This window comes from Hyla sarda, chromosome 3, assembly GCF_029499605.1.
Source record: "Hyla sarda isolate aHylSar1 chromosome 3, aHylSar1.hap1, whole genome shotgun sequence".
NCBI classification, from domain to species: Eukaryota; Metazoa; Chordata; class Amphibia; order Anura; family Hylidae; genus Hyla; species Hyla sarda.
This window is the reverse complement of record NC_079191.1, coordinates 359124168-359143149: the sequence shown is the minus strand read 5'-3', so window position 1 is coordinate 359143149 and position 18982 is coordinate 359124168. Positions and strand designations below refer to the sequence as shown.

The window sequence follows — 18982 nt, the reverse complement described above, 5'->3', positions numbered from 1 at the left end:
GTGTAAATAAGTAACATGTCAAGCATATGATAAATGTATCTGTGCAATACACAGCTAGGAAAAATTTACCTCAGCACAGTCACTTTCAGAAGTGGCTGTGATAAGTGTTATGTGTTACTGTATTGTATTTTTGACCCTCTGCTGACCCCTGTAACTTTCTTATTTTTCCATATACGGGGCTGTATGAGGGCTCATTTTTTGCTCCATAATCTGTAATTTTTAGCAGTACCACTTTTACGTATATGTGATATTTTGGTTGCTGTGTCACTGTAATGTGACCCGAAAATCAGCAATTTTGGACTTTGGTATTCTTTTATGTTTAAAACAGAGAATGGGTGGCTACACACTAAAAAATTATGCCAAGTTCAGACCGAGGTACTGACTTGCACTATACCCAATGTGCCGAAAAGAAATTAAAAGCAATAATAATGGAAATCTGACCTCAAGGAATGAACTGATATAATGGTGTGTAATTAATTGAAAATTTAACTAGAGAAATACGATGTAGCTGGTTTCATATTTTTTATTTCATATTATTTAAATACATAGACTGGTATCTGGGCAGGGCCCTTGCTCCAAATCCAGTAATAGTTGATACAAAATTTATAAAAATAACGATAGGATTAAGAAAACAAATATAGGTATAAAATAAAACAAATTAAGTACATAGGAATGCGAATATGCCACCTTAATGGATTGTCTCTGATGTTATGCGGTAGTCAATTATTAGCATGGGTTATGTTGGATCCAATATACAGCGATAACCAGGATGACTGAATTACTATATCAGATGCCAGTCACATAAAACTTTGTTGAATAACAGTTTGATTTATATAGGTAGTTTCTACGCAAGATTAAATAATCGCTGGATAACCAGAGTAGCAGTATAGTAGCGATATACACAATTCAAGCAGAAGTTGGCTGGCACTGGTGCTGTGTAAGTGACTAAGAAGATCACAACATGCAGCCGCAGCCACGGTATAGCACGAATCTTAAGCACTGTTCCACCTAGGTGCTCTACCCGTATGAGCGACAGCAATGTCCACAATACATCCAACTAGAAAGGAACACGGGGGTACTCACGTTTAGGTGAACAGATATAAGCTTCTTTATTTCTTTATACAAGGTGCATTTTGAAGCATAGCGCAGTGGGGCGTTCAGAAGTGCCGGGAGCGGCACGAAATAGCTATCGTTGCATACGGATGTGTCTCCTGAACGCCCCGCTGCGCTATGCTTGAAAATGCACCTTGTATAAAGAAATAAAGAAGCTTATATCTGTTCACCTAAACGTGAGTGCCCCCGTGTTTCTTTCTAGTTGGATAGTAGCGATATAGTCTGTCCCGCTGGATGAACTATACAGAATGGCACGGGCTGCGCCCGGCCTGCAGATACAAAAGAAGAACGCAGCTTTGGTGGTGTGTGACGTTGGGATTTGCTGACTCCGCTATGCGAGGGATTGTCGGCTGTCTCCACTGTGATAAGGCACGGATCTGCGTCCGGCTCACTGCTGCGATGTCCGGGCAGCATGAGTCACAGGTACAACCTTCAGCTGTGGCGTCCTCGTGCAGCAGTTGAGAGGTTGTAAAGCAAGTTTCATACTTGGCAGTGCTCTCCTATTGAAGGGACTGCAGCACTTGCAAGGAAATATGAATGTTGATATGCAATTGGCAATAAGGTGACAGTACTAAACCATATGGTGTACTGATAAGGCCAGACACGTTTCGGGGGAGTCCCCCTTTATCAATGGCAAGATATAGGTATAGGTCTCAATGGCATGATGGTCTTTTTTATAGTGCCATACTAATAGGCAGATCCTGTTAGATTAGGATTGAGAGTTACTAATTGGCATGCCCTTCCAGATGATTGAAATCCATGGTGTGGATCCTGTTATTTAGGATTGGGAGTTACTTTTTGGTATAGTAAACAGGGTTTATACTGAATGTGGCATCCTATCGATAATTAGTAAAATGAATAATGATATATGGCATAACTAATGTTACCATCTAAATGCTATAAATCCCTAAAATATCAGTGAGAGAGATGCAGCGTTTCTGTCAATTATTCAGCTAAAGAGAATAAATGATGTAACTACATGAAACAGTAGGAATGAAATAAAGCGAACATTGATATAAATATGAAGTGAAAAAATGAGAACAAATCAAAATATGCATGGTTTAATATGGAAGTGTGAAATAAGTGTGAGTGAATCAGAACACAAATAACAACAACAAAAATAAATCTATCTATCTATCTATATATATAAAACTCAACGTGTGTGTGCGTATGTGTGTATGTTCCAGCATCACGTCCAAACGGCTAAAGATATTAACATGAAACTTGGCACACGTGTTACTTATATGTCAACAACAAACATAGGATAGGTGATTTAACCCTTACTCACCCCCATTTGCCAGGGGCAGGGTTTATGTTTAAAGTCCCATACAAGTCTATGGGAAATATATGTCACTGCATAACTTCCAAACGGCTGGAGATATTTCGATAATACTTGGTCACATGTTACTTATATGTCCACTTAAAATATGGGATAGCTAATTTAACCCTTAACTACCCCCATTTGTGAGGGTCGGGGTTTTTGTTTAACGTCCCATGCAAATCAATGGGAAATGTATGTTCCCACATAACTTCCGTACGGCTGGAGATATTTCAATACCTGGTACACATATTACAGGTTGGGAAATGAGGACGGGATGGGATGTCGAGATAGGAGGTTGGGGTATGAGGACGGGATATGGGGTTGGGATATGACAACAATATATGAGGACGGGATATGAAGTCAAAAGCTTCCTCCTTTGTTGATTTTCCTCCCCAACAAGGATGAGGAAGGAAAAAACAGGCAACGCTGGGTATTCAGCTAGTGTGTGTGTGTGTGTATATAGAGTATACAAAAAAGAGGATTGCAGCAGCACACATTGGTCAAAAAATTGAGGCTCTTAGCGCACTTTTTGATCAAAACGTGTCCTCCATCCACCACGGGGATGTGGCCTCATTTAGGATGGGACCCTAGCACAAATTCTGAGCCTGTCACCCAGTCAGAGGCTATATGCCCAGCAGAAGTGAGTAGATATTTGAGCGAGGGAAAATTTATGACTAACTTCCTGAATGAACTTGCTGATTGGTTAGACTTGGTGTTGCGGTGGGTTTGCTGGAAGATATTCCCAATGGGCTAGGAACCGGACACTGTCCAAGCGCTGGGTAAACAGCATTGGACAGGGAACGGGTCAGAGCCCAACAGGGATCCTACAAAAATCCAAAAATCTCTAATTCAGAGTTAAGGACCTTGGGTTCTATCGTTTAAAATTCATAAATCTTCCTTGATTCAGATCTCGAAATCTTCACCAAAAAATTCCCACCTCTCCAATCTCTCTTAATGATCTGAATACCAACATATTTGAGTTGTGATGGATCTTGCTTGTGGAATCTAAGAAAGTGCGCGGAGAGAGGGTGTTTCTCGTTCCCTTTTCTTATATTATAAATTTACTTGGATACTCGTATTTTAAGTGGTCTTTTTGTTCTTCCAACGTATTGTTTATTGCATGTGTACTGGAGGATGTAGATGACTTGTTTTGTGATGCATGTTATGGGTTCTTTGATGTTCCATTTGAAATTGTTTGTAGTAGAGTGTACTGTAGTAGTTCCACAACGGTGGAACCCTTTAATGTCCAACCATGTGTGATGGCTTCTGTACGTGAATTTTTATGGTTGGGGCTATTGTAAGGCCTAAGTTTAGGGCTTTCCTGTATATAAATTTTGGGGCTGGTGGTATGATATAATGTAATGATCGGTCTTGCTGTAAGAGATGCCAGTTTTGTCGAATGATTGTCTCGACTTTTTTGTGTTCATTGTTATAGGGTAGGATAAGACGGATTCTCAGTGTAATCTTTATCTTTTGGAGTAGATTCAAAATAAGTGGATCTGTCTTGCTGTGAAATTTCAGATTGAGCGGTCTGGAGAATTTTACTATGATAACCACGTTCCTGAAATTTGGTAGTAAGGATCTGTGCTTCTTTTTCATATTGTGTGGGTTCTGTACAATTCCTTTTAATCCATCTATACTGTCCTGCTGGTATGTTCAGGAGCCATCTTGGTAGATGGCAACTTGAAAAGAGGATGAATCTATTGGTAGAGGTGGGCTTGTGGTTAGTGCTGCAAACGGGGTTGCCTGATGTGCTGGTAATGATAAGGTCCAGAATTTAAATTGTAGATAGGTCAGTAGATGCACTAAAATTTTAAATTGTGATTGTTAATGTTGAGGTTTTGTACAAAAGTGGCCAGTTGTGTGGGTGATTTGTCCCATACTAATAAGATATTGTCAATGTAGCGTCGCCATAGGACCAGACCTGTGCCTAATTGGGGAGTGATGGTCGACTCCTCCCAAGCCGACATGAATAGGTTGGCATAACTAGGTGCAAATCTTGTCCCAATGGTGGTGCCTTTCTGCTGTAAATAAAAATTGCCATTAAAATTTAAATAATTGTGGGTCAGGATAAATAAAATGCTGTCTAAAATAAATTGAATTTGTGGTGGTGGTAAATTTCCTTTGGAGAGGTGTGTATTGATTGCTTCTATACTTCGTTGCGTGGGATTACAGTGTAAAGGGAACTGATATCTAATATGGCTAGTAAATAGTTGGAGTTCCATGGTAGGTTTTAAATGATATTTATGATCTGTGTACTGTCCTTTAAGTAGTATGGAGTGTTCAGAATGTAGGGTTGTAGGAATTGATCAATGTATTGAGGTAAGGTTTAACAGATCTTTGTGTATCTTTGGGATGGTGTAAAATACTGGAACTCTTTCTTGGGTACCTATTATAAATTGTTGCTCCCTATCAGTAAGAATGCCGGTTTCAGTTGCTGCATTGCTAAGTGTTTCAGTTCTAGACTGTATTATTTAGTGGGGTCCTTGCATAATGGTTGATATGTTGTGGTGTCTGACAATTGTGACAGACATTCTTGGTTGTATTGCTCAGTGTCAAGGATCACCATACCCCCGCCCTTGTCAGCTGGGCGTATCGTGATGTCTCTGTCTTTCTGTAATTGTTGAATAGCTTGTCTTTCCTTAAATGTTAAATTGGGTTTATTATTTTTAGAAGGATTCATTCTTTGGATGCCGTATTCGACTGATTGTTGAAATGCAGTGATCGAAGGTCCCATTTCATGTCTCTGAAAAAAAGCTAGATTTAAGGGTGCATTTTGAATGAGTTTAAGGGTCTGTTGAGGTGGTGGGAGTCTATAAGGGATGCTTCATGAAATGTTTTTAGACAGAGTTTTCTAACAAATTTTTCAATTCCAACGTACGTTTCAAATTTGCTAAGTTGTTGGGTAGGGGCGAATTTCAGACCTTTCTCCAATAATGAAATCTGAGGTTGAGTAAGGGTTGTGGAACTGAGATTAAAAATGTTCTCAGAGTTGTTTAGTTGGCTTTTCCTACTTTGTTGGGAGGAGGTATTGTACCTATGCTGTGGTTTGGGAAGTGGGTAACTGTTGGTCTGTATTTTTGAGTTGTCTTTTTTTGTGGTCGTGTTTCACAATTTTTGAGCCAGGTGAGTTTCTTTGATTTTATCTGGATAATGTCTGTTTCTAGCCTATCTAGCATAGTGTCCTTTGATGGTCGCAGCCGAGACAGCCGACAATCCCTTGCATAGAGGAGTCAGCACATTCCGACATCACACACCACCAAAGCTGCAAACTTCATCTTTCATACAGGTATTTTTGTATCTGCAGGCCGGGCGCAGCCCGTGCCATTCTGTATAGTTCATCCAGCAGGACAGACTATATCGCTACTATACTGCTACTCTGCTATCTCTGGTTATCCAGCGATTATTTAATCTTGCATAGAAACTACCTATATAGATCAAACTGTTATTCAACAAAGTTTTATGTGACTGGCATCTGATATTTTACGTTTACTCCATTCAACACACGGGATAATAAACATTTAATTTGAATAGTTCTGATTTTTCCACCCATGGCGATGCCAAATATGTTTATATATTTCATGGTTTTCCTTTTTTTTTTTTTTTTTTGTAAAATGGGAGAACGCTATTCTTCCAGGGTTCCCCAACGGATGTCACACTGCCATATCACAACGGCAGTGTGAAAGATGCTTTACTTCTTTTTTTTCACCACTTTTTTCCCCCCTAAATGTAGTAACCTATTTTTCTTGGGGTTTTTTTCTTCTCATTACAGATCCATATATGCAGAGGACTTCTTCGGATTTGGTGGACTAAATCGTTGACCCGCGTTTTTTTGTAAAATATTAATAAAATGGTTAATGAGGGCTTGTGGGGGAGCATTTTTGGGATAAAAGTTTTTAAAACGTGTTGTGTTTTTAAAATTTACTTTACTGGGCTTAGTAGTGGAAGCCGTCTTTTAGATGGAGTCAATTGCTAAGCCGGGGCTTAGCATTAGCCCAATTACAGCTAGCGCTAACCCCCAATTTTTACTCTCCACAGGCTTTTGTGTAAGAAACTTTTTGGGGTGGTTTGCGACTTTTTCTGCGACTTTCCTCAAAAAGTCGCAAGGATAAATTTCACACCACTGCTACAAGGGTGGATATAAAAAAAAGTCGCAAGGATAAATTTCACACACTGTCTACAAGGGTGGATATAACTTTTTTGAGACTTTTTACCGCAGAAAAACCCCATCTAAAGCCGTTGATAAATTCCCCCCATTGTGTGCACAGACAACCACTTTCCTTTAGACTTACAAAGAGCACATTTATGTTAAAAGTATGGATGCAAAATGTCCGTGAGTTTGCGGACACATTTTATTTTTTTTTACAATGAAATACACCTGCAATTACACAGTGTGAACCCAGCCTAAGGCAGGGCTTGACAAATGTGCTTTAAGGGTATGGTCCCATGTACCGCTTCCGCAGCGTATTTCACACTGCGAAAAATCGTCCGCAGCAGTGGGAAATACGCTGCATATTCTCAGATGATCCAACACACTGGGTGCACATAAGCAGCAGTACATAAAACCATACCCTAAATCTAGGAGCCACAAAAAAGAGAAAGTATCAGTAGGCAGTGGGAGCACTAAGGTAGGCATCATTCCTAAATAGGGCATTAAGGGATGTACATTATTAAATGGGAGCACAAATGTAGACATTATAAGTAAGTGTGGACCCAAAGGGGGTAACATTACTGACTGGGGGCACTAAGTGAAACACGAATGAGTGTGAGACACTAGGGGCATTATTTAGTGTGAACTTTAATAAGCATTACAACTGAGGATTTGAGGATTGTTATTCCTAAGTGGGGGCACTAAGAGGCTAATATTATTGGTGCAAGGCACTTTATTGGTACCAATAATGGGAATACACCTTTAGTATGTGTGGGTGCACCATTAGTGTAAGGAGAATTAAGGGGGCACTATTCTTTAAGGACGGATGTAGGGTAAAATCAATACACGGCCAGCCAGTCCCTACAGCATGCCAAAGCATCTACCCATAGCTATGTAATATCTAAACTTCAAGGGGGTGTCCAGGATTTGTTTTGCCAGAAAAAGCACTACTTATGTTAATTGGTTTGGTTTAGTATTGCAGCATTAATTAAATAAGGCTGAACTGCAATACTATGCTCAGCCTGATATTTTTTTCTGGAAAAAAGCAGACCCTTTTTTCTGGAAAAAAATATTATTAATGGTGCAACGGGTGTGGTCAACCTGTGGTATCAAACTAGTTTGGCTGTGTGCCACAATAAGTCACAGAATCTATTTATGTGTTCTCTCCAAGTTTTCACCCTTACTTCTACTCAAGGATATGGAAGCTGGACTTAGCTGCTAAAGGTTACAAGGTCACTTTCAAAAATTGTTCCACTGTGTATAGCTACTGGTCCAGCTGACTAGAAAACACCATGGAACCAGGCCAATGCAGAAGGTCAATAGTATGGGGGTCTGGCAGGATCAGGAGATCATGCACAGATTAAAACACAGAATAACAGCACACAATCACTAAAGAGACAATAGAATTTTGTTATGAAATACTACGCTATTTCTCAGGCACCAAAGAACGGGCAGGGCAGCCATAAATAGAGAGTTCTAAGCCAGGGCATGTGGGGACAGGTTTCGGATGTGTGGACAGCCACTATAAGAGGAAGAGAGAAGGCGTGCACCATAGGGGACAAAACAGGAACAACTTTGGAGGAGGAAGCAGTGAGAGCATGGTAGGAGGAGGTCCAGGCCAGATGGTGATAATTGTAGGTGAGACGGTAACGGTGTCTGCCAGGAGGCATTGTACGACGACATGGACCAGCCACTAGAGTAACACCTTTTAACACTAAAAAATACAATCAGTACACTGACCAAGTAATCAATCTAGCTGATGTACAAAAAAGCAAAACCATGTATAGCAAGCATAAAATGTTCATTAATCCAACAAATCATAAAAAGGTCATACACTTAGTACAACAAAACAAATACATTCACTATACAGGTCTAATGTATATAAGGCAAGTAAGGCATCTTTATTTGTTCCTGTGCTCTAATCGAAGAAGTCATCAAAGTCATCACCTTCAACCTGATTAGTTTTTGGTCTAAGAATGGCTTCAATATCTGAGCTGCTGTCATCCGATTCTCCCCAAAAAGCTGTGAAAAGACATAAAACAGTCAAAACCAATACTGCACAATACGTGTATAATAAATGCATAAAGATAAAGAAAGTATTCTCTGGCAGTCATGTATAATAATGCACCATAAAACCTGAGAAAATACAGCAAATACCTAGGTTCTCTGCAGTATCTTATCACCTAGACAGGCTATAAATTACCTTGCTTCCCAAAAGCAAAATGATAGTGTTGTGGTAAGGTCACACTTGTAAGAATTGGAAAATAACCAGGAAACTGCTGAACACAATACAAGGGAGCGTGTCACTCAAATAGCTGTACTATTATCCCACTGAGACTACATAGAATACGACTGAGTTGGTAACAAAGGAAATGTGTCCCTTACAATTAGGGCAGGATAACATGAAACATTACTACCCTTGGAGACTGATGACAGGCATTTGATATTTATTGTGTTGGAGGAACTATTTTAAATCCTTAGAAAGTGAAGGTATGAGCAGAAATGCAAGGATCACACGCAGAATGGAATTCAGGGACAGATACTATTCATAGCTAATAAAATACACTGCTCAAAAAAATAAAGGGAACACAAACAACACAATGTAACTCCAAGTCAATCACACTTCTGTGAAATCACACTGTCCACTCAGGAAGAACACTGATTGACAATCAATTTCACATGCCGTTGTGCAAATGGAACAGACAACAGGTGGACATTATAGGCAATTAGCAAGACACCCCCAATAAAGGAGTGGTTCTGCATGTGGTCACCAGACCTCTTCTCAGTTCCTATGATTCTTGGCTGATGTTTTGGTCACTTTTGAATACTAGCGGTGCCACACAAGTGGCTAAGGTAGTGCAGGTCATCCAGGATGGCACATCAATGCGAGCTGTGGCAAGAAGGTTTGCTGTGTCTGTCAGTGTAGTGTCCAGAGTATGGAGGCACTACCAGGAGACAGGCCAGTACATCAGGGGAAGTGAGGAGACCATAGGAGGGCAACAACCCAGCAGCAGGACCGCTACATCTGCCTTTGTGCAAGGAAGAACAGGAGGAGCACTGCCAGAGCCCTGCAAAATGACCTCCGGCAGACCACAAATGTGCATGTATCCACTCAAACGGTCAGAAACAGAGGGCCCAACGTCCACAGAAGGGGCTTGTGCTTACAGCCCAACACCATGAAGGACGTTTGGCATTTGCCAGAGAACACCAAGATTGGCAAATTCACCACTGGCGCCCTGTGCTCTTCACAGATGAAAGCAGGTTCATACTGAGCACATGTGACAGACATGATAGAGTCTGGAGACGCCGTGGAGAACGTTCTGCTGCCTGCAACATCCTCCAGCATGACCGGTTTGGCGGTGGGTCAGTAATAGTGTGGGGTGGCATTTCTTTGGGGGGGGGGGGGGGCCGCACAGCCCTTCATGTGCTTGCCAGAGGTAGCCTGACTGCCATTAGGTACCGAGATGAGATCCTCAGACCCCTTGTGAGACCGTATGTATGGTGGTGCGGTTGGTCCTGGGTTCCCTCCTAATGCAAAACAATGCTAGACCTCATGTGGCTGGAGTGTGTCAGCAGTTCCTGCAAGAGGAAGACATTGATCCTATGGACTGGTCCGCCCGTTCCCCAGACCTGAATCTGATTGAGCACATCTGGGACATCATGTCTCGCTCCATCCACTAATGCCACGTTGCACCACAGACTGTCAAGGAGTTGGCGGATGCTTTAGTCTAGGTCTGGGAGGACATCCCTCAGACCATCCTCATAAGGAGCTTGCCCAGGCGTTGTAGGGAGGTCATATGGGCACGTGGAGGCCACACATACTACTGAGACTCATTTTGACTTGTTTTAAGGACATTACATCAAAGTTGGATCAGCCTGTAGTGTGGTTTTCCACTTTGATTTTGAGTGTGACTCCATATCCAGACCTCCATGGGTTGATAAATTTGATTTCCATTGATAATTTTTGTGTGATTTCGTTGTCAGCACATTTAACTATGTAAAGACGAAAGTATTTCATATTATTAGTTCATTCTTTCAGATCTAGGCTGTGTTATCTTAGTGTTCCCTTTATTTTTTGAGCAGTGTAGAACATAACATACAAAGGCTCTCAGATAAAACACAGCCCGTTGCAGGTCAGTATTTTGTCATTGTTTCCTCTATTACATTACTACATTTTACAAGTAGTATTTATTGTTGCACCAGAAAAACCCAGATAACAAAGAGTAAGTGTCACATTGTAACCCATAAAAAGGTTAATTAAAATCCGGTTTGGAGCTGAATAGGACAATGCCTTCTAATGACTGAAATAATACTATAAGGGAAATGCTTGGAGTGGTCAGCTACTCCTCACCTGATTGTTGGTCTCATTCATGAATGGTCAGCAACAATGTTATTTTTTAGATTTAAAAAGGGATATGTGAGATTTAACTGTAGAGTGGCTGCTGTCCACCATCCCTATAAACAGACGTGGACAAAACTGTAGGTCACAATGCTCCCCAAAATAACTTGAAACTTACAAACACAATGATAAAAAATGTTTATGAAACTTAACTGATGAAAATCAAACATTACTTTTGAAGTGTGATTCAACAAAATAATGAAACTGGCCTGGTAAAAAAATGATGGTACCTAAACTTAATATTTTGTTGTACAACCTTTTGAGGCAATCACTACAATGAAGCGATTTCTGTAACTCTCAACGAGACTGTTTAAAGGACTAACCATAAAGCTTCTAGGACAATGTCCTTTGGACATGAGACAAAACTTGAGCTTTCTGACACATCTGCTTTTTGTTCACAGATGTAACAATGAAGCTTAAAAAGAAAAGAACACTGAACTTACTATGAAGCATGGAAGAGGCTCCATCGCTGGGTGTGGGCTGCGGGGTTGGGCCGATCTCTGGGTGTGGGTGGTTCTGACATCATGGTCATGCCCCTCATGACATCACGTCACGCAAGTCTATGGACATCACGCTCCCTCCCAAAGACTTGCATTGAGGGGGTGTGGCATGATGTCACAAGGGGTGTGGTCATGACGTCACAACCCCTGCAGCCCGCACCCAGCATTCGGAACTAAATGTTCCGGACGCTGGGGCAGTAAACTACCCCTTTAAGGCATTCTGGAGAGAAATGTGCTTCCCAGTAAGTTTGGTCTCAGTCACAGGTGATGGGTCGTTCAACAGGATAATTACCTAAAACACCCAAGAATGGCTAAGAGCAAAACATTGGACTATTCTTTGGTGGCCTTCTATGAGCCCTGATCTGAATCCTATTGAACATATGTGGAAGGAGCTGAAACATGCAGTCTGAAAAAGGCCCCCTTCACACCTGAGACAGCTGAAGCAGTATAAGGCGTGGGCCAGTATACCTGGAGACAAGTGCAGGTGTCTCATTGAGGCTAGGTTTCCACACAAGTTATTTTCTGGCGTTTGTTTGTAAAACTACCACTGCAGTTTTTGAGCCAAAGCCAGAAGTGGATGAAGTAGTAAGGAGAAGTAGAATTCCTTCCCTTATATTTCCCATTCCATTTGAATACACAGTGGCATTCAGTGGCAGTTTTCCCAAAAATGCCAGAAAAACACATTGTGTGAAAACCTAGCCCGAGAGTTACAGAAATAGTTTATTGCAGTGACTACCTTAAAAGGTTGTGCAACAAACTATTAACCCCTTAAGGACCAGGGGTTTTTCCGTTTTTACACTTTCATTTTTTTTCCTCCTTACCTTTAAAAAATCATAACTATCAATTTTGCACCTAAAAATCCATATGAGGGCTTATTTTTAAGCTTTTGGGGGCTTTATTATCTTTATTCAATAGGTCCATAAGATTAAAATGATTCCCTATTTATATAGGTTTGATTTTGTCTTACTTCTGGAAAAAATCATAACTACATGCATTAAAATCTATATGTTTAAAATTGTCATTTTCTGACCCCTAGAATTTTTTTTATTTTTTTGCGTACGGGACGGTATGAGGGTTCATTTTTTGCGCCATGATCTGATGTTTTTAGCGGTACCATTTTTGTATTGATTAGACTTTTTTATCGCTTTTTATTCATTTTTTCGTTTTATAAAAAGTGACCAAAATTACACTATTTTGGACTTTGGGATTTTTTGGTGCGTACGCCATTGACCGTGCGGTTTAAATAACAATATATTTTTATTTACACTGGGTTTCCTTTTTAAATGGGAAAAGGGGGGTGATTTAAACTTTTATTAGGGAAGGGGTTAAATGATCTTTATTCACTTTTTCCCCCCACTTTTAATTTTGCAGTGTTATAGCTCCCATAGGGGGCTATAACATTGCACACACTGATCTTTTACATTGATCAATGGTTTCTCATAGGAAACCATTGATCAATGATTCTGCCGCTTGACTGCTCATGCCTGGATCTCAGGCACTGAGCAGTCATTCGGCGATCGGACAACAGGAGGCAGGTAAAGGGACCCTCCTGCTGTCCTATAGCTGTTCGGGATGCCGCGATTTCACCACGGCAATCCCGAACAGCTCCCTGAGCTAACCGGCATTGGTTTACTTTCACTTTAGACGCGGTGTTCAACTTTGAACGCCGCATAAAGGGTTAATTGCGCGCGGCACAGCGAGCAGTGCCTCGCGCTATTAGCCATGGGTCCCAGTCGTTTTTAGAGGCCAGGCCCGACCCAAGGGAAAGGACCCAATACGTAAAGGTACGTCCTTGGTCCTTAAGGGTTTAGTTCAGGGGACCGTCATTATTGTCTAGGACAGTTTCATAATTTTGCTTTTAAAAATGATTCCGTTGAACCACAATTCATTAGTAATGTCGGTGTGTGTGTGTATCACTCATAGGCTCATTTTCCAAAATGATTTGTGCCTCCGAAGCATGGATACATCTGGCAATCCTTAAAATGACCAGAACGTAGTCAACAAGAGACTACAGTCGGGTAGTTTTCTCAGTTTATCCTAATTTTGGCTCAGACTGTAAAAAGCACAGCACACTTTTCAGTCAAAGCCAGAAGCCAGATAATCTCGGAAAATGACCCAGATATTGTCACTAGCTGACTACTTTTGGGCCTGAACTGAATGGAGCCTGTTCCTATCTGAGCATGGATACGTTGCTCCCCCCCCCCCCACTTTTGAGGTTTCCCCCAATCTATATGTGTGTCTGAGGCCCAAATAATGGTGTGAATGCAGTCTTAAAGGCTATGGAGCCCTCTGAAAAGCATCTGTTTTATTCTTGCTTTGTACTTCACATGCAAAAAATATTTTTTGCATGTTATTTGTTGAAAAGATTGCTTACTTTTGCATTTACAAATTCTAAAATGTGTTGTATGAGTTCTATTGAAAACAGACAACACATGACTGCAGGATCTACCTACAAACAAGGTTTGCTTGCGGCTCATAATTCTAAAGACAAATAGGACTTCATAGAAGCAATATACATAAAACTGTAGGATATATTTTTAAGATATTAAAACAGATGCAAAAGCAGACATAACATTTAAGGTTAGTTCAAATACTACGGACCCGGAAGACCAAGGGAAACAACTGTGGTGGATGACAGAAGGATTCTTTCCCTGGTGAAGAAAACCCCCTTCACAAAATTTGGCCAAATCAAGAACATTCTCCAGGAGGTAGGTGTATGTGTGTCAAAGTCAACAATGAAGAGAAGACTTTACCAGAGTGAATACAGAGGGTTCATCACAAGATGGAAACCATTGGCGAGCCTCAAAAACAGGAAGGCCAGATTAGAGTTTGCCAAACGACATCTAAAAAAGCCTTCACAGCTCTGGAACAACATCCTATGGACAGATGAGACCAAGATCAACTTGTACCAGAGTGATGGGAAGAGAAGAGTATGGAGAAGGAAAGGAACTGCTCATGATCCTAAGCATACACCTCATCAGGGAAGCATGGTGGTGGGAGTGTCATGGCATAGTGGGCATGTATGGTGCCAATGGAACTGGTTCTCTAGCATTTATTGATGATGTGACTGCTGACAAAAGCAGCAGGATGAATTCTGAAGTGTTTCAGACAATATTATCAGCTCATATTCAGCAAAATGCTTCATAACTCATTAAACGGCGCTTCACAGTGAAGATGGACAATGACCCAAAGCATACTGCAAAAACAACCAAAACGAGTTTTTTTAATCCCTTAACGACGGCGGATGCAAATGTACGTCCTGGTGCTGCGATGCTCGGGTCATGCATGGCAGGTACCGGCTGCTGATGGCCACGATCGCGCAGATGTCTGCCATTAACCCCTCAGATGCCGTGAGGATAATCTGATAACCCACAGCACGGCCGTGGGGATCAGACCAGCTAACATGGCAGACGGTGGTCCCCCCCACCTGCCTCCGCCACCTTCCTGGCGTCTTCTACACTGTTCTGCATTCCAGCAGATCAAGTAAAAAAGTTTTAAAAAAATGTGAAAAATCCCCTCCCCTAATAAAAATGTAAATCACCCCTTTTTCCCATTTTACCCCCAAAAAGTGTAAAAAATAATATTTATTTGTAAACATATTTGGTATCGCCGTGTGTGTAAATGTCCTAACTATTAAAATACAATGTTAATGATCCTGTATGGTGAACGGCGTGAATGTTAAAAAAAAAAAAAAAAAAGTCCAAAATTGCTGCTTTTTTGTCACATTTTATAAAAAAATTTATAAAAATGTATTAAAAGTTTTATATAAAGAAATGTGATATCAATAAAAAGTACAGATCATGGCGCAAAACAAAACTGAAGGGAAATGCCCCAAGAACAAGCAGGATCTGATGACAGTTGCAGTAGAGGCCTGGCAGAGAATCACCAGGTATGAAACCCAGCAATGTCTGCTTATGTCTATGCCTTCCAGACTTCAAACTGTACTTGACTGCAAAGGATTTGCAACCAAGTAGTAAAAAGTGAAGTTTGATTTATGATTATTATTCTGTCCCACTACTTTTGGTCCCTTAACAAGTGGGAGGCATATATGCAAACTGTTGTAATTCCTACACCGTTAACCTGATTTGGATGTAAATAGCCTCAAATTAAAGCTGACAATCTGCAGTTAAAGCACATTTTGTTAGTTTCATTTCAAATCCATTGTGGTGGTGTATAGAGCCAACAATGTTAGAATTGTGTTGATGTCCCAATATTTATGGACCTGACTGTAAAGCTGCACGTTCAAAGGTCAGTTGAATGTTCCCCATGCATCATGCATGAATTTAATCTCCATAGTTTAACCCCTTAAGGACCGGAGGTTTTTCCGTTTTTGCATTTTCGTTTTTTGCTCCTTGCCTTTAAAAAATCATAACTCTTTCAAATTTACACCTAAAAATCCATATGATGGCTTATTTTTTGCGCCACCAATTCTACTTTGTAATGACGTCAGTCATTTTGCCCAAAAATCTATGGTGAAGCGGGAAAAAAAATCATTGTGCGACAAAATTGAAAAAAAAAACGCTGTTTTGTAACTTTTGGGGGCTTCCGTTTCTACGTAGTACATTTTTCGGTAAAAATGACACCTCATATGTATTCTGTAGGTCCATACGATTAAAATGATACCCTACTTATATAGGTTTGATTTTGTCGGACTTCTGGAAAAAATCATAACTACATGCAGGAAAATTAATACGTTTAAAATTGTCATCTTCTGACCCCTATAACTTTTTTATTTTTCCGTGTATGGGGCGGTATGAGGGCTCATTTTTTGCGCCGTGATCTGAAGTTTTTAACGGTACCATTTTTGCATTGATAGGACTTATTGATCACTTTTTATTCATTTTTAAATGATATAAAAAGTGACCAAAAATGCACTATTTTGGACTCTGGAATTTTTTTGCGCGCACGCCATTCACCGAGCGATTTAATTAATTATATATTTTTATAATTCGGACATTTCCGCACGCGGTGATACCACATATGTTTATTTTTATTTACACTGTGTTTTTTTTTTTATTGGAAAAGGGGGGTGATTCAAACTTTTAATAGGGGAGGAGTTAAATGATCTTTATTCACTTTTTTTTTTCACTTTTTTTTTGCAGTGTTATAGGTCCCATAGGGACCTATAACACTGCACACACTGATCATTGTTATCCCATAGGGACCTATAACACTGCACACACTGATCTTCTATGTTGATCACTGGTTTCTCATAAGAAACCAGTGATCAACGATTCTGCCGGATGACTGCTCATGCCTGGATCTCAGGCACTGAGCAGTCATTCGGCGATCGGACAGCGAGGAGGCAGGAAGGGGCCCTCCCGCTGTCCTGTCAGCTGTTCGGGATGCCGCGATTAGCCGCGGCTATCCCGAACAGCCCGACTGAGCTAGCCGGGAACTTTCACTTTCACTTTTAGCCGCGCGGCTCAGCTTTGAGCGCGCGGCTAAAGGGTTAATAGCGCGCGGCGCCGCGATCGGCGCTGCGCGCTATTAGAGGCGGGTCCCGGCTTCACTATGACGCTGGGCCCGCCATGATATGACGCGGGGTTACTGTGTAACCCCGCGTTATATCAGAAGAGCAGGACCAAGGACGTACCGGTACGTCCTTGGTCCTTAAGGGGTTAAACATGTATGACCTGGCAGCATATTTTCAAGGGGTACTCCGTTGGAATTTTTTTTTTTTTCTAAATCAACTGGTGCCAGAAAGTTAAACAGATTTGTAAATTACTTCAATTTAAAAATCTTAATCCTTCCAGTACTTATCAGCTGCTGTACACTACAGAGGAAGTTCTTTTCTGTCTGACCAAAGTGCTCTCTGCTGACACCTCTGTCCATGTCCAGAGTAGGAGAGGTTTGCTATGGGGATTTGCTCCTGCTCTGGACAGTTCTGAGATGGACAGAGGTGTCAGCAGAGAGCACTGGGTTCAGACAGAAAAGAAATTTGAAAAGAAAATAACTTTCTCTGTAGTGTACAGCAGCTGAGAAGTGCTGGAAGGATGAAGATTTTTAAATAGAAGTGATTAACAAATCTGTTTAACTTTCTGGCACCAGTTGATTTAAAAATAAAAATAAATTATATATATATATATATGTATATATATTTGTATTTTTTTTTTTTGATACATTATGGTGGTATCTTGACTGGGGAATACGCTTGGTGTAAAGCACAGAAATGTACAGAGATCAGCCATATAATTAATACTACTGACAGGTGAAGTGAACATGACATATCTTATAACAAAAGGTATCTGTTTATGGATCAGTTTTTAGAATGTGATGTGTTTCAAGCACTAATAATGTAGGAGAAAATGGCAGGAGTCCCCACGCGGGGGTATCCCCTGGAAAAATTCCTCGGCGTTTGCTGTGAAAGCGCTTCTCCGTTGCGACAATAAATGGCTGAAACTTCTAATCAAGAAGTTTCAGCCATTTATTGTCGCAACGGAGAAGCGCTTTCACAGCAAACGCCGAGGAATTTTTCCAGGGGATACCCCCATGTGGGGACTCCTGCCATTTTCTCCTACATTATTGCCACTGCCTGCCAGTGGTCTTGGCAAGAAAGCTGCTCCCGATCACCAACCGAAAAGAACTTTATCCCACCAGGGTCTCGAGGACAGCGGCACCCTTCTGCTCACCGTGACTCCAACTGCGCTCTGACCGCAAGGGACCAATATACATCGAGGGGGCCACCACCACTGACAGCAGCTGCAACATCTGTCAGCGGACTGCACTTGGACATCTGGGACACACCAGCCGACGGTACCCACCCCACAGAAGCAGCGCTCCAGAACGCTGACACCGGCTAGCACCCCGCAGCACCGGAGACCAGCCAGAACATCGGCCAGCGGTTAACGGCCCCGGAACCTTGCCGCACACCAGCAAAAACGCTTCACAAAGTTGTGCCTGGTTGCAGCACAACTCTGAAAGGTGAGCAGAATAACCCCCCCCCCCCCCCTTCCTCTCCCGACCTACCCCCCCTTTACCCCCTAGAATTAAAAGGGTAAAGGCACCATCAAGGTGCCATCTCTGTGTTTTTTTCTTTTTACATATTGTACCTAAAGCACTAATAATGGGAACTGTTGGCTAGACAACTGGGACATAGCATCTCCAAGATAGCAGGTGTTGTGGGGGTGATTCCTGTGTGTAGTAGTTAATACCTTACCAAAGTGTAAAGAGTTACGGTCCAAAAGTTGGTATGTTTCAATAGGGGTAAAATAGTGAACAAATGGAAGTTCAGATAGGATTTTTAAGACTGGAAAAAATAGGATATAAGTGCAATACAGTGATCCCTCAACGTACAATGGCCACAACATACAATAGTTTCAACATACAATGTTTTTTTCTGGACCATTGTAACTTGAAACCAGACTCAACATACAATGTACAGACAGTCCAGATCTGTGAGACATTTCACAACTGGAGGAACTGACCAATCAGAATGGGCATTTTACTGGTAAATCACCTCTATTACTGATGTACAAGCATTGACTGACTGTCTGGTA

At 41.2% G+C, this 18982-nt stretch overlaps 1 protein-coding gene across 4 annotated transcripts in view; it reads right to left on the bottom strand.

Annotated features, from left to right (window-relative positions):
• Positions 1-5851: 5851 nt before the first annotated feature.
• The window catches only part of KIZ (kizuna centrosomal protein), a 190845-nt gene continuing 177714 nt past the window's right edge, over positions 5852-18982 (bottom strand). For 2 of the 4 annotated variants that reach the window (XM_056567646.1, XM_056567649.1), the window contains one exon: positions 5855-8606. In XM_056567646.1, coding sequence (XP_056423621.1) covers positions 8503-8606 — 104 coding nt within the window. In that variant the 3' untranslated portion in view covers positions 5855-8502. Of the gene's footprint in view, positions 8607-10935; positions 11040-18982 lie in introns of all 4 variants that reach the window. The other 2 variants (XM_056567647.1, XM_056567648.1) reach the window with 2 other exon arrangements.